General features: G+C 36.5%; 1 protein-coding gene across 4 annotated transcripts in view; it reads left to right on the top strand.

Annotated features, from left to right (window-relative positions):
* LOC138694604 (neural-cadherin) overlaps positions 1–21,524 on the top strand; it is a 1,134,847-nt gene that overhangs the window by 959,795 nt on the left and 153,528 nt on the right. For 2 of the 4 annotated variants that reach the window (XM_069818527.1, XM_069818508.1), the window contains exon 4: positions 17,326–17,490. The exons of the other annotated variants lie outside the window; for them this stretch is intronic. In XM_069818527.1, coding sequence (XP_069674628.1) covers positions 17,326–17,490 — 165 coding nt within the window. The remainder of the gene's footprint in view (positions 1–17,325; positions 17,491–21,524) is intronic. 4 annotated transcript variants of the gene reach the window in all.

Below are 21,524 nucleotides of genomic sequence, written 5' to 3'. Positions count from 1 at the left end.
GGGCCACGCTGTAGCCCTACGTAACGTGTGACTGTTGACTAGATATATATATATATATATATATATATATATATATATATATATATATATGATTATACAGGGTGCGTCAGAAAGAACGGATGGATTTCAAACTATCGATACGCAGCGAGCGGAGGGATAGAGTGAGAGGGACCACGACTGTTGGGTCAGCCAGAGAATGCAGTTTCAGTTGAGAACATGGTGTTGGTCTGGTGTACAACGTGCTTTCATCGCAGAGACATTTTTGAAAAATGAAGAGTCTGTGATCGCCACTCAGGACTCATTTCGACATCGGACGTCACGCTAGGATTCCAACTAGGAATACAATTTCGCGGTGGGTGGCTTCATTTCGTACCACAGGTTCAACATTAAAGAAGAAATCACCAGGACGAACACGGAGCGCGTGTACACCTACAAATGTGGAGACAGACAGTAGGTTGTCCGGCCACCTCAACGATCAACCCGCAAACATGCTATTGCACTGAGATTGTCCGAGGTTACGGTAAGATCTCGCGCCCTGCGAGTTCTTTCTTTGGGACCATTTGAAGGCGTAAGTAACCACATACACTGGATGAACTGAAGACGGCGATTCGTGAAGAAATCGCGGCAATCCCACGAGCTATGACTGTGAAAGTTACGGCGAACTTCAGAAAACGCCTCGATGCCTGTATCGAAAGCCAAGGACATCATATGGATGGTGTTGTATACCATAAATAAACTGCATATATTGGTGAATCTGTTGATAACAATAAATTTTTGATTTGAAGAATCCTTACAATTTTCTTGCCCTGTGAAATCCATCCGTTCTTTCTGACGCACCCTTTATATATGATTATATATATATATATATATATATATATATATGATTGTGTAAGTGTAATAATGACGCAAGCATTTTTTATTATACAAAATTAAACAAATTAAAATTTGTTAAAAATTGCATGACTGTGAAAAAATTACGTTTAAAAGTTTGTATAAGGATATTCATGAATATGTTCTATTATAACAAGGTAAAATATTTCTAAATATACCGTAGCATAATAATAATAATAATAATAATAATAATAATAATAATAATAATAATAATACACAAAATTTAAAATACCGATAATGTATATTGTAAAAAATTTCAATAATGACTCTTTTCACAAAATCCTGCGTACGCCACTGATCCTGGCACATACTATACCTGGGTCCTATGCATAAAAAATAATATGAAACACTTCATAAGTACATTTTCTTTCTTTGTTCAGTTGGTTATTTAACGACACTGTATCAACTACCTGTTCCATAATTTTGTTATTTATTAGGATTTTAATTTTAGATTGTGATTATTTTAATACGTCGATGATATGGTTTCCTGTCTCAAACTTCCCGTCCAAGATTCCTCTACTGTCAATGGAAACATTGCATTGCTGTTCATTAACACCCTGTATTTTTGCAAACATATGCTAGAATATTTCGCGATTATTTTCATTTCTTTTATTCTTACGTGTAATGTAATGAGATATCCATCTAAAACGAGACATTCATAATATTATTAAGCTAATATGGCCTCAAAATATATGGTAGGCCTATATTTGTAAAATAGGAAACATCATGAATATTTCGCTTCTGCTACGGAAAGCAGCATTATAATTATGCATGCGGTCTGCGCCATCCCCGATAATGTCACGCCGGAGGTAAACCGCAATGTTGCAGGTAATTGAAAAAAATAATGCTCGCTGCATTGTTTTAAATATATGTCCTGGGAAACACCAAACAAGCAAAAACATACGCATTATTGGGACACTAGCAATCGAAATTTGGTATTTTTATTTACATAAATTACACGCTACTCTAACGATGCACTGGAAATTATTAATCAAAAGCTCCCACCTATAAAGACAAAAACGTATTAATTTTTCACAGGCGATTTAATTTGCACCCAGTTAATTAGTAGTGTCATTCGTCTTTCTCACGTATCAGGTAACATCAGTTGCGATTCTCCTATTTGTTCGAACTCGGTAATGTTTACGGGTGAAGTAAGTTGCGCGCAGTGGTGTCAGTCACAGCTATTCCATAGTTACCACTAATGATATCACTATTGAAATTGAAAGAAAATAACCTCTAATTTATGTGGAGTGACCTCAAAATACTTTCATTAAGTCAAATAGCAGTTTAAATGTTAAATAGTTGTTTGGTCAGCTGTCCGAAGACAGGTCTGAACCTCACAAGTGATACCAACACGAGGCAACTAAGCCAGGGGATAATGAGATATGATGGCCAGTTCCTTCCCCCCTCCATTACATGCCCTGCCAGACAAAATGAGACATTACGTCGGTTTACAAGCAAAACACACCAATCGAGAAAAAAGACGCATATAAAGTAGTGCCTACATAATGTAAGATATATGTAAACTTAGAATTTGGAAATAAAATACACATAAAGAGAAACAACTTGTTAAAATAATATTTTGGGGATTCAGTTTTGTCAAGAACATTCAAACACTTTTTTCTCAGAATTAACATACAGGGTGATTCAGTGATTATGTTACAAACTTTTAGGGATGATAGAGACAATATGAACAACTTTCGTATAGGAACCTATGTCCGGAAACGTTTTGTTTGGTAGTAAAAAGCCAAGATGTGTTAGTCAATGTAACCAGCTAGATTCGAACTGAAGGCCATCCTTTTGAAGTTTGTTTGCAGAGGACTTGTTTTTCCTGTGAACGTTGGTGATTTCTCATAAACATGGTATAAGCTATGATGAAGGATGGATGGAGCGGAGAAAAATTCTCTCCGGCACCGGGATTTCAACCCGGATCTTCAGCTCTACGTGCTGACGCTCTCCGCTCCACCCATCTTTCATCATATGATGACGCAGAATTTCGGCATGGAAATATCATATGTACTTCGGTGCATCGTAATAATATATGGTATAAGCTAGTTGGCATCGTAAATGATATTTTGATTGATTAAACCTTGAAACTTCCTGATATGCATTTCATTTATGGAAGAGCAAAATGAAATGGAAGGAAATTTTTGCAAGGTTTCATCGGTCAAAATATAATTTACTATGCCGACTAACTTATACCATGTGTATGAGAAAGCACCAACGTTTGCAGGAATAGGTCGTCTGCAACCAACTTCGAAAGGATGGCCCTGAGTTCGATTCTAGCTGGCTACACTGACTAACATATCTACGCTTGTAACTACGAAACAGAACATTTTCGGACATAGGTTCCTACTTGAAAGCTGTTCATATTGAAGACCTGTATCATCCCTAAAATTTTGTAACATAGTCATTGAGTCACCCTGTATTTACTGTAAACCGACGATTACATTACATTACATTATTTGTGGTGGACAAAGCCATGTGGTGCATGAGTTTTTTTTTTCTCTTCTCTCGTTCCCCTTTCATTATTCCACTGTCATTCTCTAGCGCAATTTTCATTATCAATATTACAGTCACATTAAACAAAACGGTGCCAGCATGATGTGCTATGTAACAGAAAGCCACTTTAAGTCACACAGAGTTAGTGTGCACTCAATGTTGGTTGCTTGACGGTTGTCAGCCCACTTTGAGGTCTGTGGATATAGAGGGAAGAATTGGATCGGTGTCGGGTAGAGTTCCTGGGTAGCTCAGTGGTAGAGCGTTGATACGTTTAACCAAAGGTCCCGGGTTCGATACCCGGCCCCGGAACAATTTTTCCCTCGAAATTATTCATGATGTGCTATTGCTACTAGCGTATAGATGGCATTACACTGAGGACAACGTAGTACACTTTCGAGAGTGTGATAAGCAGGCAGTTCAGTAGGACTCTACCGGAACAGTAACATTGATCTTCTGCATGGAATGCAGAGTGATTTCACTGAATATCCTTGTTTTCTGTGTATTTGAGACAGCCGTGATACTCAGCAACACTAACCTACATAGTCGAGAAATGGTCAAGAAGAGAATTCACTCCCGGGCAACATAACGTGAAATTTAAACTTTAGTTGATCCATAAAATATATTTCTTCTTCCTTTAGTTTACACATTAAATTGAGGCTTATGAAGAACTTTGTGAAAGCTATGGACGAAACAAATGAGAGTTACAAATATTTACGAAGAATGTTCCCTGATTTGAGTGATGCAAAATTAATAGAAACAATATTAATTGGACCTCAGATCAAAAAAATGATGGGTGAGCAAAATTACAAGAATTTAGGATGCAGGATGTCTCTAAAAAATTCACATCCTGCACTCTCATTTCGATTTTCTCTTAAACACATGGATGTAATGAGCGCTTTCATCTAGGCATTTTGCAGATGGAACAGCGTTACAAAAGGAGATGGGATCCATCCATGATGAGTGATTGCTGCTGATTCGTACAAAGAGAGAATACAACAACACATAAGAGACAAAGCGTTTTAAAGCGATTCCTGCCTTCTACTGCGTAAATGCAAGTAACCATTTACATAATGTAGCCCAATATAAAGAATACTTTATCTTCAGTATTAATATCATTGTAATGTTGAAACATTCTGCGTTAGATATTAGCTATGTGCTAAGAAGCTAAGATTAATTCCCTCTTGTGCTAAATGACCACCTTGTTGATACAGTGTTGTTAAATAGCCGTTTTAAAACATCTCGGAAACATGTTCCTTTTAAGAGACATGTTGTGGAAGGTTAGAGACAATTTGGGCATAGTTCATTAACAAGAGAAACGATCACTCTTTCAATTCAGTGCATAATGAACGACCCTCACTGAAAATAATTCAGCGACTGAATAGCTGTGTTTGTTAATTATCGGTGTTGACAACTCCTCGTGAAGGAAAAATCGAGTGCCATCTTTTTAATCTCCGCTCTTTCCAACATGCACATCATTGCTGGTAGGGAAGGCAGATTCTTCAGATTGTACAAAAGCTGGCCTCCCTGATCATGGCATCAGCATGACGCAGGACACCGCAGAGACATCACAGGACAATCACAAGACAACGAACTAACATCCAGTCCTGTGGATGGAAGATAAATTTCTTCCATTGCCAATGCCGGAAATCGAACCTCCGATCACTCGCTTGAAAAGCGCGTACGCTATCTACAGAGCCACAACGACGGACAAGTTTTAATTATACGAGTGTGTATTTATTTGGAATTAATCTCATCGTGTTCACTGATTAAATATAGGCCTGTGTGCTGCGTAATAAAATTCTATTTTATGTACTACTTTTACTCGTACGTAACTGTTCTAAATTATACTAAGTTTGAAATGCATGTATTGTTGTGAAATAAGGTTTTCTTTGTAACTATAAATGTAATATTAATGGTAATTTTAGATGCTTAATTAACGGGCGTCATGCCATATTACTCTATGTTCCGACATAATGGCTTCCGAACTGCTGGCGCGAGTTAACGAAGTTTAAATTATAATCTTGTATTTAACAATTCATTGTAGGTCTAATTATTATTAGGTATACATTTAAGGTATTATGTTGTATTTATAGCTTAACGTTATTAACATCATAATACTAATTGCTAGGTATTGCATTATTTATCAGGAGGCTAGAAATGATTTGAGACTAGTCCATAATAAACGGGGAACGGAAATATTGTTAAAATAAATGTATTTAAATGTCAGCATTCACAATTATCTTTCACATTCCAGTTCCCGGGTACCGGCAACTTCTCGTTAATTGTGAATGGTCACATTTAAATACATTTATTTTAACAATATTTCCGATCTCGTTTACTAGCCTTTATCAGGATGCTAAAAAAAATGACGGTTTCAGGAACCAAATATTTTGTTGCCAATTTCTGCTTTATGTAAGTCCTTCTGAGTCTTTGTCGCCTCAATTTTTTTTAACTTGGAAAGCAAGTTTTCGCGCTATCATCATCATCATCATCATCATTACCATCAACAACAGCGTCAGTATTTTTTAGACTGTTCCGTCTTCAAGTATTTAAAACCTCTTTCTCCATCTTTTCTGTGGACGACCTCTGTCTCTCTCCCCCTCCACGCCCAACCATGTAGTTGAAGTTTCGTTTCGGGAATGTCACTGTCCATTTGCTCTAGATGTTCGATACATTTCTATTGTTTTTTCTATTACTTTTTTTCTTGTCTACGAGGATATGGTACATAATATGTTTAATTTTTTTCTGGTCTCTTCAGTTCCCATTCGATCAGCTCTTGTATATCCTAAAATTGACCTCAAGAATATCATCCCTGATATCTATATCCTTTTTTTGTGTGTCAGGGTCCAGCATTCAGCCCCATACAGGATTGTATTAACTGCCATTGCTTCATAAAACCTTAGAATCCTGTCAATGTTGGCTTTACCATACAAAGTTCAAGTAAATCAAGCTTTCATGTATAACTCCCTGTAAAGTTTATTCGAATAACTTCGAGGGAAAAATTGTCCCGGGGCCGGGTATCGAACCCAGGACCTTTGGTTAAACGTATCAACGCTCTACTAACTGAGCTACCCGGGAACTCTACCAAACACGGATCCAATTTTTCCCTCTATATCGACAGACCTCAAAGTAGGCTGACAACCGTCAAGCAATCAACATTTAGTGCACACTAACTCTGTGTGACTTAAATTGTGGTTTTCTGTTAACGAACAGTGACATGTATTATCTAAATCAAGCTTTCAGGTATAACCCCCAGTAAATTTGATTTGAATAACTTCTAGGTAAAAATTGTTCCAGGGCCGGGTAGCCTACCTAACCTATTAACATAGATAAGAATTGAAATCTAGACTGTTTCCTATACCGTTTTCATAGGTGTTCATAGATTGCGAACGTGTAAGTATGTGTCAATAGCTTCAACGTTACACTCATTTTGCTCGAAAGTTTGAAAATGTCACTTAGATCCTTATAAACTTCAAGTTTTCAAATATTGACCTTCTTTATTTTAGAGTCAATGTTCTTTTAACTGTTTTCTACTTTCGATGTACAGTAAAACCTCTCTTAACCGAACTAAGGTTCACCGAAATCCGGTTTATCCGAAACAACGTCCCAAAAAAAAAAAAAAAAAAAAAAAAGCCAATGTTTTGTTTGTCTGCAATATTTTGTTCATCCCCTATAGCATGGCCACAAATTTAAGTTTCCATGTCCTCGTAGCAATGAGCATATTCCGAATCTCAGCGCTGAGCAATCTGATGGCATCACGGTGTTCCGAATTTCACCGATGGCGTCACTGATGCTCCACCGTTGTCGCACCGGTGCCATCAACTTGCAGAGGTGGTGGCAGTCTCCATCAGCCACCATCAGTGAATCTGATTGGTTCTTGTATAGGGCGGGAATTAGCAGACGAATGACGTCGTGCACTGTTGTGCGTGTCAACGGACCAGTTATTACTACCGGTTCAAGAAATAAATTGTTTATGCAGTACGGAAATTTCGCAAAATTTTGCTAGCGTAGCACAAACAACACTTCTACAGTCGCCATGACAGCCATCGATCCTTCCAGCAGTTTTGTTCCTATTTCGCTGCAGCATGACGTCATTGTTGTCCACCGGTCCGGTGAGATTCGGAATACGATGAATGCTACATCTGTTTTCCACCTCCATCCCCCAAACACTTCTTTTGTATAGTAACCGGGCGCGGCCAATCCTGTTAAGAGAGATGTTCTTTTCGTCCTCCCCCTTCCTTCCACCTACCCGGGAATTACAGGATTATGCTGTATGCATTCGAGATAAGTTTCCAGTTTCTCATTCAGTGTTGCAGTTATCGCGTTATCGGGACGTCTTATTTTTTTAGTTAGGCGAGTGCGATGTCGAGTAAAAGTAAATGTGTTGTATCCATAAAGAATAAGTTAGAAGCCGTGAGACAGTTATAATTTTAATATAACTTTTGTGCGAGATCGTGCGTATTTGCTTGTTTTCCGCACAACCAATACGCGGTAAGTGTGAAATACCACATATTCTCAACGTAACACACACAACAATTTCCATCTTCTTACCGCTTAAGCGCGACATTCATTTTACTGCTTTAGGCTTTTAACATATTATTTTAGAGACGTTTAACATAGTAATAATTATAAATTGGAAACTTACCACTGCAATTTCACCTAAATTGCAATGTTAATTATTGTTTTTAAATATTTGCAAAAATTAAATAAAGTCTACTACTCCACGAAACTTATTGCATTCCTGATACAAGTAACATTAAGGAAGCCGTGAAAAAATCAACAAGATTCCAGATGCCGATGTTATTACTGCAATATGTTATATAAATAATATTGTTAAGATATTAAAATGAAAAATAAATCATTACATAACCTTACCGTTTGTTTTAAGTTCGCATTTATAGACTGGGGGAAAAAAAAGACAGACGTATATGACGGCCTGCTGGAGTATAGTAAACACAGAAAACATTTTATAGCAACAATGTTGAAGAAAGATATTTTGGCTTTCCGAAGTTGCCGTCATTAAACAGAAACCAACATGGAGATTTCATTGCAACTAATTAGAAATTCGTCTTTCAGGTATGTAATAAACGATATTCGCACAAAATAATGTACGATACACGAGCGGTATGTTTGTTTTCATGTTCTCGGAAATTAAAAAAGCTCAACTACGTTTCGCTCTTTCAATCTTTTCCTCGAACATGAAAACGTCAACATACCGCTCTTGTAACGTATATTACTATTACCTGTGATTACACTAAACTTATCAAAGTAATAACCGTAAAATCAAAAGAAAAACATTCAAAATATCTTATATCGGAGTTAAGCCTAATACTACAAAAAGAAAAGTTATAAATTCAGAAATCTTCATATTCCAGCGAAAACCGCAACTTCAGCCATATTCGTGATTTCATCTGTATGATGACAACAGAACCACAAAATTAGAAGTAAACATCTGTCCACGCTGTTACAGCCTCATTCTCTTATTTTCAGTGTAACTTCATCACCACACACATACCTACCTGTGTTTGTGTAACATTCTGGCTTTGGGGACAACAAAGCAAAACGCTTACGAAGTTTAACATTTCACTTTTCTTCTATTCCGAGTTGTAACATGAACACTGTGTGCTAATTTAAGTGAGAGCATGAAGCACAAATTACGAAAATATTAAATTAACCATCCTTTGCGTTAAGAGTAATTCCATTTTTTATCCCTTGCCTCAAATTGCTATTCTTCATTTAACTGCATAAGTATAAAAGACGAATTAAGTTTTAAAACGTCTGTCTCGGCCTTACAATTCAGTCATTTGTAGAAAGCTCTTAGAAGTCGCTAGTGTAGAGAAGCAAAGCCCACTTAGTTCAACAGAGTCTGTACAGAGTGCTCCAAGGCGATGGATCTGCATTGCATTCTTGTAATGGATGATGATGATGATGATGATGATGATGATGATGATGATGATGATAGACCACTTTAACAGTCACACTAATACTTACAATTTATATTATTTGAACTTTGTACACTATAATACACTATTTTTACTATTTATATTATGATAAACATTATTTACATTATTACGTACAATCGCCCTCGGTAGCGTAGCTGGTATAGCGCTGGCGTTCTATGCTCGAGGTTGCGGGTTCGTTCCTGGCCGAGGTCGATAGCATTTAAGTGTGTTTAAGTGCAACAGGCTCATGTTAGTAGATTTACTGGCATGTAAAAGAACTCCTGCGGAACAAAATTCCGGCACACCGGCGACGCTGTTATAACCTCTGCAGTTGCGAACGTCGTTAAATAGACCATAATTTAATTTAAACTATTACGTACACTGTTGTGTCTTGTAATGAAAGGTATTTTATTTTATTTCACAATACGGTAGCCTACTTATTTTGTAAACAGTGTGTAATAGTGTCAGCAGAATTAATACAAGAAGGTGGAAGCGCATTATCTAGCGAAATTTATAAGCTTGTACTTGCTATTTGGGAAAAGGCAATTGTACCAGAATAATGGAAGGAGTCCATAATTGTACAGTAGTGGCAAAAAAACCGGACCGACCCTTGTAGCTGATACAAAAGAATCCTGTGCTGTTATTGTGTCAAGCTGTGGTAATTTCAATATGGATAGTGAAGCCAGAGGTATGTACTGCTATTTAATGTAAAAATACGCAGTTATCTTTGCCGAATAGAGGTAGAAATGTAATATTGATGCCAGATGAAAATAAAACTCTCAAAGTTTTATCGTCTGTAAGTTTGAGGCACTGAAGGAAACAAAAGACGGTAAGAATCGAACAAATGCAATAAATTTCATTGTTAATTATACAAGATGGATGTGTTTTCTGACTAGCAAAATTTGAATCTGTGACTCTGAAATCAGCTACAAGGGTCGGTCCGGTTTTTTTTTTTTTTTTTGCCACTACTGTACATATTTTTAAGAAGGGGAACAAGACTAAAGGCTCATTCACAATGAAAATTAAACATAACGTAAGCGTTAACTTAACGTTACAGTAAAATCAAGAAGTCATACCATCATTCACGATGGGATCATAAACATAACAGCAAACATACTTGGTAACCATGGAAACATAACAACGACACCATTTCCTCATATTCTGTCGTATACTTCAGCGCTCCACGATTGTATTCTGTTTGCAAATCACGTAAACATAAGCATGAAAGTTTGGAGTTTGCAAACTTTCATGTTAACGTCTTACGGTAATGTTTATGTCAATGCTTATGTGAATCATTGTGAATGATCGCATTTGGTAGCCTGGGCGCAAACTTCTGTGTTTAATTTTCATTGTGAATGGGCCTTAACTGTAGTAACTTTCGAGGAATATCACTTTTGCTGACGTCGTACAAAATTTTGTCCAATATTCTTTTGAGAAGAATAACTCCATATGTAGATGAACATATTGGGGATCATCAGTGCGGTTTTAGGCGTAATAGATCGACTATTGATCAGATTTTTTGTATTCGACAGATATTGGAGAAAAAATGGGAGTATAAAGGTACAGTACATCAGTTATTCATAGATTTCAAAAAGGCATATGACTCGGTTAAGAGAAGTTTCTTAAAGCAGCCTTACCGGTTTCAAAATTGTCCTGTCTTTCAATAATGTATTCCTACTTACACACGTGAGTCACTGCTACCCTGCTTTCATAATTTAGTTTTCAGCAATGTTAATACGCAGTTTATAATCATTTTGCGGTTGTAATTTTAACTAGTTCGTTGCGTCTCTGTGTTTTGGGATGCAGCCAATATCCCACCCCAAGTGTTATGTGGAAAGCTATTTGACTACGGCTGAAGATGCGGGCGCGCTTCGCTCCAAGTTTAATTCCTTATCTGCTATCATTATTCATTGTTAGTATTGCCTTTTTTATTACCTTCATTGTCCTTTACATTTCATACACGTGCTTAAATCATATTACAGTGTGGCGCTGATAACGAAGACCAACATGTTAAAAGGTGCTCTTTTGTTGTGAAAAATGCAGAAACTTCCACCAAAATATTACGAAAGCTTTCCCCGTCGCGCCAGACACGAGGGTTGATAATTCCTTTCTTGAAATTTTTGTTTATTCTAAAATTTTGTTCCACAAGGAATTAACTGTAGTTACGAATGTGTCCAAAAGAGAATCTCATCTCTCATTGTTTTAATTGGTCATTTAACGACAGAGTATCAACTGCGTGGTTATTTGGATGGATTTAGTGATAGCGAGATCCATTTAGCTAGAGAACGCCGAATATTTGTCATGGGGTTACCTGTCAGCCCGAGGGGGTTTCGAACTGACGCCTCAACAGTCTCGGACCAGTATGGTAAGCGTGCTACTGCCTGAGCTCCGCCTCGCAACAGATATTGTCGAAACCATGGGAGATTAGTCACAAAAATTGCTGTTATTGAAGGACATAAGAAATTCCATTATATCGGGTGTTTCAAAATGAATATCGAGGTTTTAAGGCTTTGCAGTAGGCCTATTTATTACATTTAGAGTACAATTATAAATAATACACCAAATGAAAGAGTAACTCCAACAGTTTTGCTACAAGTGCTCAATGTGAGCACCATTCGTCACACGGCACACATCAAGTCGATAAGCGAGTTCTTTCCAAACCTTGATCAGTGTGTCTGGAGTAATTGTTGCAACAACTGCTTCAATCCTCTGTCTTAAGTCTGGTAGGTCAGCTGGTAGCGGAGGTACATACACACGATCCTTTACGAATCCTCAAAGGTAAGAATCGTATGGCGTAAGGTCTGGTGATCGTGGAGGCCATGCTAAACAAGCTTTGTCATTCGGCCCCTTTCGGCCAATCCAGCGGTCGGGTACAACGTCGTTTAACCAGTCCCGTACTTCTATATGCGTCTCCTTAAAATTCTCCACACTGACGTCGCTGGAATTGCTAATTCACAACTAGCCTTCCGAACAGATTTCTTGGGGCTACGCGTGAAAGACTTTCTCACTCGTTTAAAGCGTACAAAACTGTTTGAGTTGCTCTTTCATTTTATGGATTATTTATAATTATACGTTAAATGTAATAAATACTACAAAGCCTTAAAACCCCGATATTCATTTTGAAACACCCGGTACAATGGTTGTTCGGAAAAAAGGTGCGATTCAATTGTCATGATTATTATATTGAGCAATAAATAATAGCTTATATTCAGGTTGAATAAAAATATGGAACCACATTATTGTATGTATCATACTGTATACGATATCGACGTTGATTTTATGAAACTATGTGACAGTATAGAGCAAGCATAATTTTTAATGAGGAAGAAAGAAGTAATTAAGTATAAATAGTTCTACATAAGAATATTAAGATAATTCGGTAAGAAACGGTGAATATGATGACATCATTGAGAATCAGTATAGCACTATTGATATTTAATTAAATTTTTCTTCCTCCTGAAAAATTATGCTGTGTACTGTCACATAGGAGGTTACATAAAATCAACGACGATGTGTTGCGGTCCTTGCCGTTGATGAAACTGTTTGAACTTCCTTTAGAATTTGCTTGAGACGTAAAATGATGAAATCAGTAAAACCAAGTTCATAGACAGGTTAAGTGATTCTCAGCTTTACCATACCCTCAGGCAGGATTGTAACATCATAATTGGAACTAGACTGCAGAAATTTGTAAAAACAAAAAGAAAAAAAATTGACACACTTGAACAATAATAAAAGGGCATTGCTTTTAATGACTATTGTTCAAGTATTTAAAATTATTGTTTTAAATTTGTTAATAATAATAATTTTCTGAAAACTACTTACATAGTAGGCTATGTGTATTCCTTATTTTTTTAATAACGGGTCTGTCTCCTGAAGACTGATTCTTTATTAATTCATTTTGTTCTGGCCCTCGGTCTATTTTAAGTTTGAACAACATTGAAAACTAATAGTTATGTGTAGAAGCATATGTACGTCAACCGCAAGTTAGATCTTAATAATTTCAATGCTGCCAATTTCTTTGTTCACCAATCTACAACCTTATACAAGGTCTTCAAATGTTAAATAAACATTATTAAGCCTGCTACATTGCTGTTCTGTACCTACCGGATGAATTGATACGTGGATATTCAATGGATATTCAGTATGTCAGCATAGAAGACTATAAGCAAACAGAGGGGAAAATATTAAATTTTGCATCAGAGTTTCAGACAGACTGTGATAGCAAACTGACTAGTGACAGTGGCTTCTTTTATAAAAGAAGGTTTATAGAAAAAGTAATTGTGTCGTGCCTTTAAATCAGGAATGCGTCTTCTCAGTTTTACTGCTATTACACTCCGTTTCTGAAATCTGTAGAGTAAGTCAACGCATTTGGGTGGAGCCTATGACAAACAAATGGGCGGAACCTATCAGTGCGGGCTGCATCTACTCACGGCCGCTAAGGGGTAAGATGCGCGTGGCAGAAGGTGAGGGTTAGAGGTGGAATTTTAGACGCTCGTCTTCACTTAATGCTTTCCCCCAGAGTGGTCATTGTATTGGCCCCCTTCCACTCACCATTTGCGCAAAGGAATTGTTTCGTCTACTATACTCTACAGATTTCAGAAACTGAGTATAAATCTTCTCGCATTTTAAATATTAAAAACTTTTAACAAAACCAGATATTATTTTATTTTATTTATTTTATTTTATTTATTTATTTATTCTGGTGTAGTTAAGGCCGTCAGGCCTTCTCTTCCACACCACCAGAAATACAAATACAATAATAGAAATAGAAAGGAAAAAAATGCAGTATATACAAAGTAAAGCCACAAAAAATTATATACAGGTTGCAGTCACACAAACTTTAAATGAGTGATTATGTATCATAATAATTGTATCCTAACTAATTAACTAACATAAGCAAGAAACTTGCAATTTTAATCTAGAGTTAAAAAAACACAAATCAACAGTTCTAGCAATACCTAAAAACCATTAAACAAGACAAAGTTTTCCAATTTAATTTTGAATTGTGATAAAGTCCGGCAGTCCCTGACGTCATTAGGTAACGAATTCCAGATGTGAGGTATTTCTACAGTATAGGAGGATGAGTATAAAGACGTTCTATGATGAGGGATAGAAAGAAGTGCTTGATGCCGGTTTCGAAGCGTTGTAAGGAATTGAAAGCGCGATAATAGATAATTCGGAGTAGAAGTATGCAAGATTCTAAATAAAAGAGACAGTGAATGTATTGTTCCTCGTTCCTTCAGACGCACCCATGAAAGTAACTGGAGGGAAGACGTTATATGGTCAAATTTACGAGTATTGCAGATGAATCGTATGCACACACGATTATCTTAACATGCAGTACTTCCAGAGAGTTTTCCTGAAATGATGGCTTGATAAACCGTAGTACTAATGTCATCCTTGCGATGTCACACATTTGTGTCGTCTGCAGCGGAAATACAGCGCGGGTGTGATGAAGTCGGCATCTGCACGGTTTACATCGCACACTATTCAAGATTTCGTTTCCTTTGCGAGAAGTTTCATTGTACGTAACAGTTAAAAAGAGCATTTACATGTTAGCAGAGCGATAATCTGACTTCCTACTCAGAACAAGGCTCGCTTCTTGCGACTCTATCCCTTTGTTTTCACTTTTCTTTGGAACTGTGCAAAGACCTAGGCTCGGCGCGGCTTTCTGAACACTCTCACTTGTCTTTCTATTGTGTAACTTCGTCACCTGGCGACTCTCTTTGTTCAAACAGTCAAGGTTAGCTTTAGTTTGCTTGTCTCAGCTTCGAAAGCCTTTCACAAGGAAGAACGTAAAGCGGATGGATCGGAGCGTTGGCTTACAAATTACAAGAAAGTTAGAAAATATTTATCCTAGTAGATTTACTTGACTCCACCATTGTGTGTATGTATGTATGTATGTATGTATGTATGTATGTATGTATGTATGTATGTATGTTTCTGGCAAATATGTAAAAGACTCAAGAAAATTTCGTAAAATTAAGAATTGAACTAATTCAGTTTCTTTTAAGAGCTATCCTTTTCTTTTGAAATTCCAAAACTTATATAAAATTTAAAAATATATATGTTGATGAAAATTAGGAACTAACTCATAAATTTCCCATGTGAAAATTTCCCACGAAGCAACTAAGTGAACTAAGGAAGTTTACCGAAAGCCAACAACGAGAAACTTTTCAATTTTATTTCTTAAGCTCTGAAACATTCCATATAAAATTGCAGAAAGTTTCATTAAAATGAATAGGAAAATAACGTAAAAATTGACAGTAAATTAACATAAAATATTCTGAAAAGAATTTCCTGCCCTAGAAATTTGTCGCTTATATCCTTACACACACTAAAGTGTAGAACAAAAGTGTATAATGGACATATATAACTTAATTTAATTTCTAGAGTATCCAAAAACTATTTCCTTCCTTAAACTTTGAAAAATGTTGTGTGAAATAGAAGCCAGTTTCATAAAAATTACATATTTTCAGAAAATTAACCAAAGTAACACATAAGAATACCTTTTCTAAGACTAATCTTCAGATTGCCATGATAATGTTGTTAGGTTAGATTAATTAGTTTAGATGAGTAGGTTAGGTTAGTTTCTGTTTAGAGTAAATGAGTGCATAGTGACTACTCTCAACATTACTTCTCTAATTCGTTACTTTTTATGTAATTTACTACATTACTGGACAGCATTTGCTTAGGTACTGTACTAAAATTTAAAAATACCGCCGAGCATACTAGAATCGATGCGGTGTCCGTTAAGCGAGATTTTAAATATTCTTATTGAATTTGGTATTCCCAAGAAACTAGTTCGATTAATTAAAATGTGTCTTAGTGAAACTTACAGCAGAGTCCGTATAGGCCAGTTTCTATCTGATGCTTTTCCAATTCACTGCGGGCTAAAGCAGGGAGATGCACTATAACCTTTACTTTTTAACTTCGCTCTAGAATATGCAATTAGGAAAGTTCAGGATAACACAGACGGTTTGGAATTGAACGGGTTACATCAGCTTCTTGTCTATGCGGATGACGTGAATATGTTAGGAGAAAATCCACAAACGATTAGGGAAAACGCGGAAATTCTAGTTGAAGCAAGAAAAACGCTAGGGTTGGAAGCAAATCCCGAAAAGACTAAGTATATGATTATGTCTCGTGACCAGAATATTGTACGAAATGGAAGTATAAAAATTGGAGATTTATCCTTCGATGAGGTGGAAAAATTCAAATATCTTGGAGCAACAGTAACAAATATAAATGACACTCGGGAGGAAATTAAACGCAGAATAAATACGGGAAATGTCTGTTATTATTCGGTTGAGAAGCTTTTGTCATCTAGTCTGCTGTCAGAAAATCTGAAAGTTAGAATTTATAAAACAGTTATATTACGGGTTGTTCTGTATGGTTGTGAAACTTGGACTCTCACTTTGAGAGAGGAACAAAGATTAAGGGTGTTTGAGAATGAGGTTCTTAGGAAAATATGGGCGAATCCAGAAATGCATATAGAGTGTTAGTTGGGAGGCCGGAGGGAAAAAGACCTTTGGGGAGGCCAAGACGTAGATGGGAAGATAATATTAAAATGGATTTGAGGGAGGTAAAATATGATGGTAGAGACTGGATTAATCTTGCTCAGGATAGGGACCAATGGTGGGCTTATGTGAGGGCGGCAATGAACCTACGGGTTCCTTAAAAGCCAGTAAGTAAGTAAGTAAGTGACAAGAATCCAATACCAATAACGGCATTAAAACAAAAATACTGACAATAAGTGGCCTATTAACGATCTTAATCGTCATTTATATACGTTCTGAGTCTTTATATTATTATAACCGTGCACGTTGTCGTGGAATTTTGAAGTTATTGTTTTAATTTTGTTGCTTAATTTCTAAAAAACCCTGTATAAATTTCCATTTTACAGCTTTAAAATGTGATGAAATACAGTGTGTATATAAGTACTTGTAACATGGAACTTTTGTGGACAGAGTTTTGTTATTGTGAACAGTACGAGCTGCGCCTGGCGGCCTCCGACAACCTGAAGGAGAACTACACGACTGTGGTGATACACGTGAAGGACGTGAACGACAACCCGCCCGTGTTCGAGCGGCCCACGTACCGCACGCAGATCACGGAGGAGGACGACCGCAACCTGCCCAAGCGCGTGCTGCAGGTGCCACAGCTCCCCTCTCAGTGTTTTGTTTTGTCTTGTCTTGTTTTGTCTTGCAGCCCGTCGCATGAAGCAGCTTCTGTTTTCTACACTGGTACTTGTACGAACGGATTAAGGAACACACATTTGCGTTCACTGAATTGTTTGCTGGCTTTAAATGCCAACAATGTGTTCCTAAAATCCGTTGGTACAATGTCCATCACTTTCCAGTTTTGTTTTGTTTTCTGTGTGTACCCATAACCTGCATGATTTATCTCTGAAATATGTGAATTTTTGTATTGTTTATGTGTGTAAGAGGGTGTTTGAATAACATTCATTGCTGGTTTCTTTGTACTACGAAACGAAATGGCGCTTCTGACTAGAATTATGATATGATTTCTCGCCAGACGAATCAGGAATCTGTTCGATGCAAATTCTGTAGAAAATTTGATGGATAAACTTTTTTTCTACGTATTTTGACTATCCCTGCCTTTGTTATTCCACTACCTAATCCACAAACGATTAGGGAAAACACGGGAATTTTACTTGCAAGTAAAGAGATAGGTTTGGAAGTAAATCCCGAAAAGAGAAAGTATATTATTATGTCACGTGACGCGAATATTGTACAAAATGGAAATATAAAAATTGGAAATTTATCTTTTGAAGAGGTGGAGAAGTTCAAATATCTTGGAGCAACAGTAACAAATATAAATGATACTCGGGAGGAAATTAAACACAGAATAAATATGGGAAATGCGTGTTATTATTCGGTTGAGAAACTTTTATCATCCAGTCTGCTGCCGAAAAATGTGAAAGTTAGAATTTATAAAACAGTTATATTACCGGTTGTTCTGTATGGTTGTGAAACTTGGACTCTCACTTTGAGAGAGGAACAGAGATTAAGGGTGTTTGAGAATAAAGTACTTAGGAAAATATTTGGGGCTAAGAGGGATGAATTACAGGAGAATGGAGAAAGTTACACAACACAGAACTGCAAGCATTGTATTCTTCACCTGACATAATTAGGAACATAAAATCCAGACGTTTGAGATGGGCAGGGCATGTAGCACGTATGGGCGAATCCAGAAATGCATATAGAGTGTTAGTTGGGAGGCCGGAGGGAAAAAGACCTTTAGGGAGACCTAGACGTAGATGGGAAGATAATATTAAAATGGTTTTGAGGGAGGTGGGATATGATGATAGAGAATGGATTAATCTTGCTCAGGATAGGGACCAATGGTGGGCTTATGTGAGGGCGGCAATGAACCTCCGGGTTCCTTAAAAGCCAATAAGTAAGTACTACCATCGCTATATTTCGTCCCTAGATATAGCCTCAGACATTTAAAATGGACGTGAAATTAAGAATTTCACTGCCTGTGACTCTGATGGTAGAATAACTAAGGAAACCTCATTCGATTCCCAAAGTGACAATGGAGATTTATCTATCCTCTGGGTAACGCGTGTATGTGTGGCTATCAGATATAATAGTCCTTAGCATGTTGCAAATAAAAAAACTGAATATTCTATTATATTTTGTATATTAATACAACGTCAGAGTATCTGAAATTTTAACTTGCTTGAAATGCTGTAAATTCCAAAATGTCTTAAGATGTCGCTATATTTTATGATCGAAAATAAAATACTGTAATTGTCAACATATTGTCCATTTGGAGGATAACGTGTGTTTTCGACAAGTCTTGCTTATAACCAATTAAGTGCGTAAGAACAAGGGACTTCTGTTAAGGAAAAGCGCTACAGAGTTTTGTAGTTTCTACATTACTTTTTGTACCTTTCTAAATTTTATATAGAAAGCAGATATTACAAAATTAAATGCACTTAAGTTTTAACACTATACATAAACTTTAAAGTAATTTTTCTGTAAATCAGTTTATTTTATTTCTTAACGTAACGCGAAAAAGTCTCCTAAATGCTTCATCTGGAGTAGTAATTAAATTCTGAATGTTGAAGACCAGTTCTGTTCATTAAATCCTGCTATAGATTTTATATTTTTAAGTATTAAGATAATTTATATTTTATGTAAAGCAGTAGACTTCAAAATTAAGAAAGAAAGGAAATCAAAACTGTCTAAATAATAATGAAGGGCTCGGGCGTAAAACATGGTAACTGACATTTTTGGTCAAAAATGAGATATGTAATGTATAATATGGCATCTTACATTCTGCGTCTAATTCAGTAGTTAGTTTCCCAACATCTCAACAGATAGCGGAAGAATGCAGATTTTACTTTCCTGGTAACTATATAAACTGTTGCATGTATAAATGTTTACCTACTTAACTTCAAAACACTAAAACCTGACTTACCATGTTTTACTTCCGAACCCCTCAATTACTAAAAGACGACGATTTTTCGTACAAGGACATATTAATGCACCTATATCACTGTAAGAAATCATAGCCTCAATATAAAACATAAATGAAGTATTATCTTTATGTCAGAGTGAGATTCATGATTACTACCAAATATTTTTTTACGAACTAATTTTCCCTTGACATATTAGTCAGTATACAGGTTGAAACGTAAGTAATGTCATTAATTTCAGGGGGAGGGGGATTATTTTTTAGATATTTCAAGCAATAAGTTTAATATAATTTTACTCTTTTTTTTTCTTCATTTTCGAGATCAAAATTGCTATATATGAAATATTTCATAGCGAGTTCCGTGAAAGCTATTGATTTAATTTCCAGTATACTCAGTCAATCTAAGCGAGTGATATATTATGATAATAAATTATTGAACGAATTTAACTTTTAACCTTTAAATGTACAAAAATTTGATCCGAACAAATATAACTTTTGATTCTGAAAAGGAATTTTAAAATGTTACATTTGCTCGGATCAAATGTCTACACATTTAAAGGACAAAATTAAAATTCGTTCAATCATTTATTATCATAACACACTGCTCTCTTAAACTGACTGAGCATATTAGGAATTAAATCAATGGCTTTCCCAAAACACACTATGTAATGCAAATCAAGCTTTCAGGTATAACTCCCTGTAAAGTTGATTTGAATAATTTCGAGGGAAAAATTGTTCCGGGGCCGGATATCGAACCCGGGGCCCTTGATTAAACGTACCAACGCTCCACCAACTGAGCTACCCGGGAACTCTACCAGACACCGATCCAATTTTTCCCTCTATATCCACAGAACTCAAAGTGGGCTGGCAAACGTCAAGCAACCAACATTGAGTGCACACTAACTCTGTGTGACTCAGTTAGTGTGGTGCGTTGGTACGTTTAACCAAGGATCTCGGGTTCGATACCCGGACCCGAAACAATTTTTTCCTCGAAATTATTCAAATCAACTTTACAGGGAGTTATACCTGAAAGCTTGATTTGCATAATACACGTCACTGTTCGTTAACAGAAAACCACAATTTAAGCCCACTTTGAGATCTGTGGATATAGAGGGAAAAATTGGATCGGTGTCTGGTACTGTTCCCGGGTAGCTCAGTTGGTGGAGCGTTGGTACGTTTAACCAAGGGTCCCGGGTTCGATACCCGGCCCCGGAACAATTTTTCCTGGAAATTATTCACACTATGTAATGTTTCATACAAAACAATTTTTATCTTGGAAAGGAAGCAAAAACGAGCAAAATTGTATTTAATATTTTTGTTTGAAATATGTCAAAGAATAGCTCCTTTACACTTTAGTAATACCTAGGCCTACTGTAAAAAATTTCAGAACTACACAATGAATAATATGAAAGTTACAAAACTCGGTAACACATCCCTTTAGTAGAGAAACGGAAAAATGTTACATATTGTAATTTAAAACAAAGCAAAAAAGAAGTAGCAGGTCTTCTAAACAAAACATTTCAAGATTTAAAAACATGTCCAAACTGCAAACAGCTTGCACGCATACTTGCACACCTGCTGTATGGTCTGGCATACCCTTTCAAACATCCTTGGTATTTGCCTAATAAGAGTCTGAAGGAACAACAATCTCTACCAGTAGTTCCTCCTTAGTCTCTGTTGATGTCTCGTAAACATTCCTCATAAACATTTCATTTATTACTTCACGAAGTTTGTCTGTCA

Source organism: Periplaneta americana, chromosome 1, assembly GCF_040183065.1.
Source record: "Periplaneta americana isolate PAMFEO1 chromosome 1, P.americana_PAMFEO1_priV1, whole genome shotgun sequence".
Lineage (NCBI taxonomy): Eukaryota > Metazoa > Arthropoda > Insecta > Blattodea > Blattidae > Periplaneta > Periplaneta americana.
Note: the sequence above shows the minus strand (reverse complement) of the source record. Positions and strands in the feature narration are given on the sequence as shown.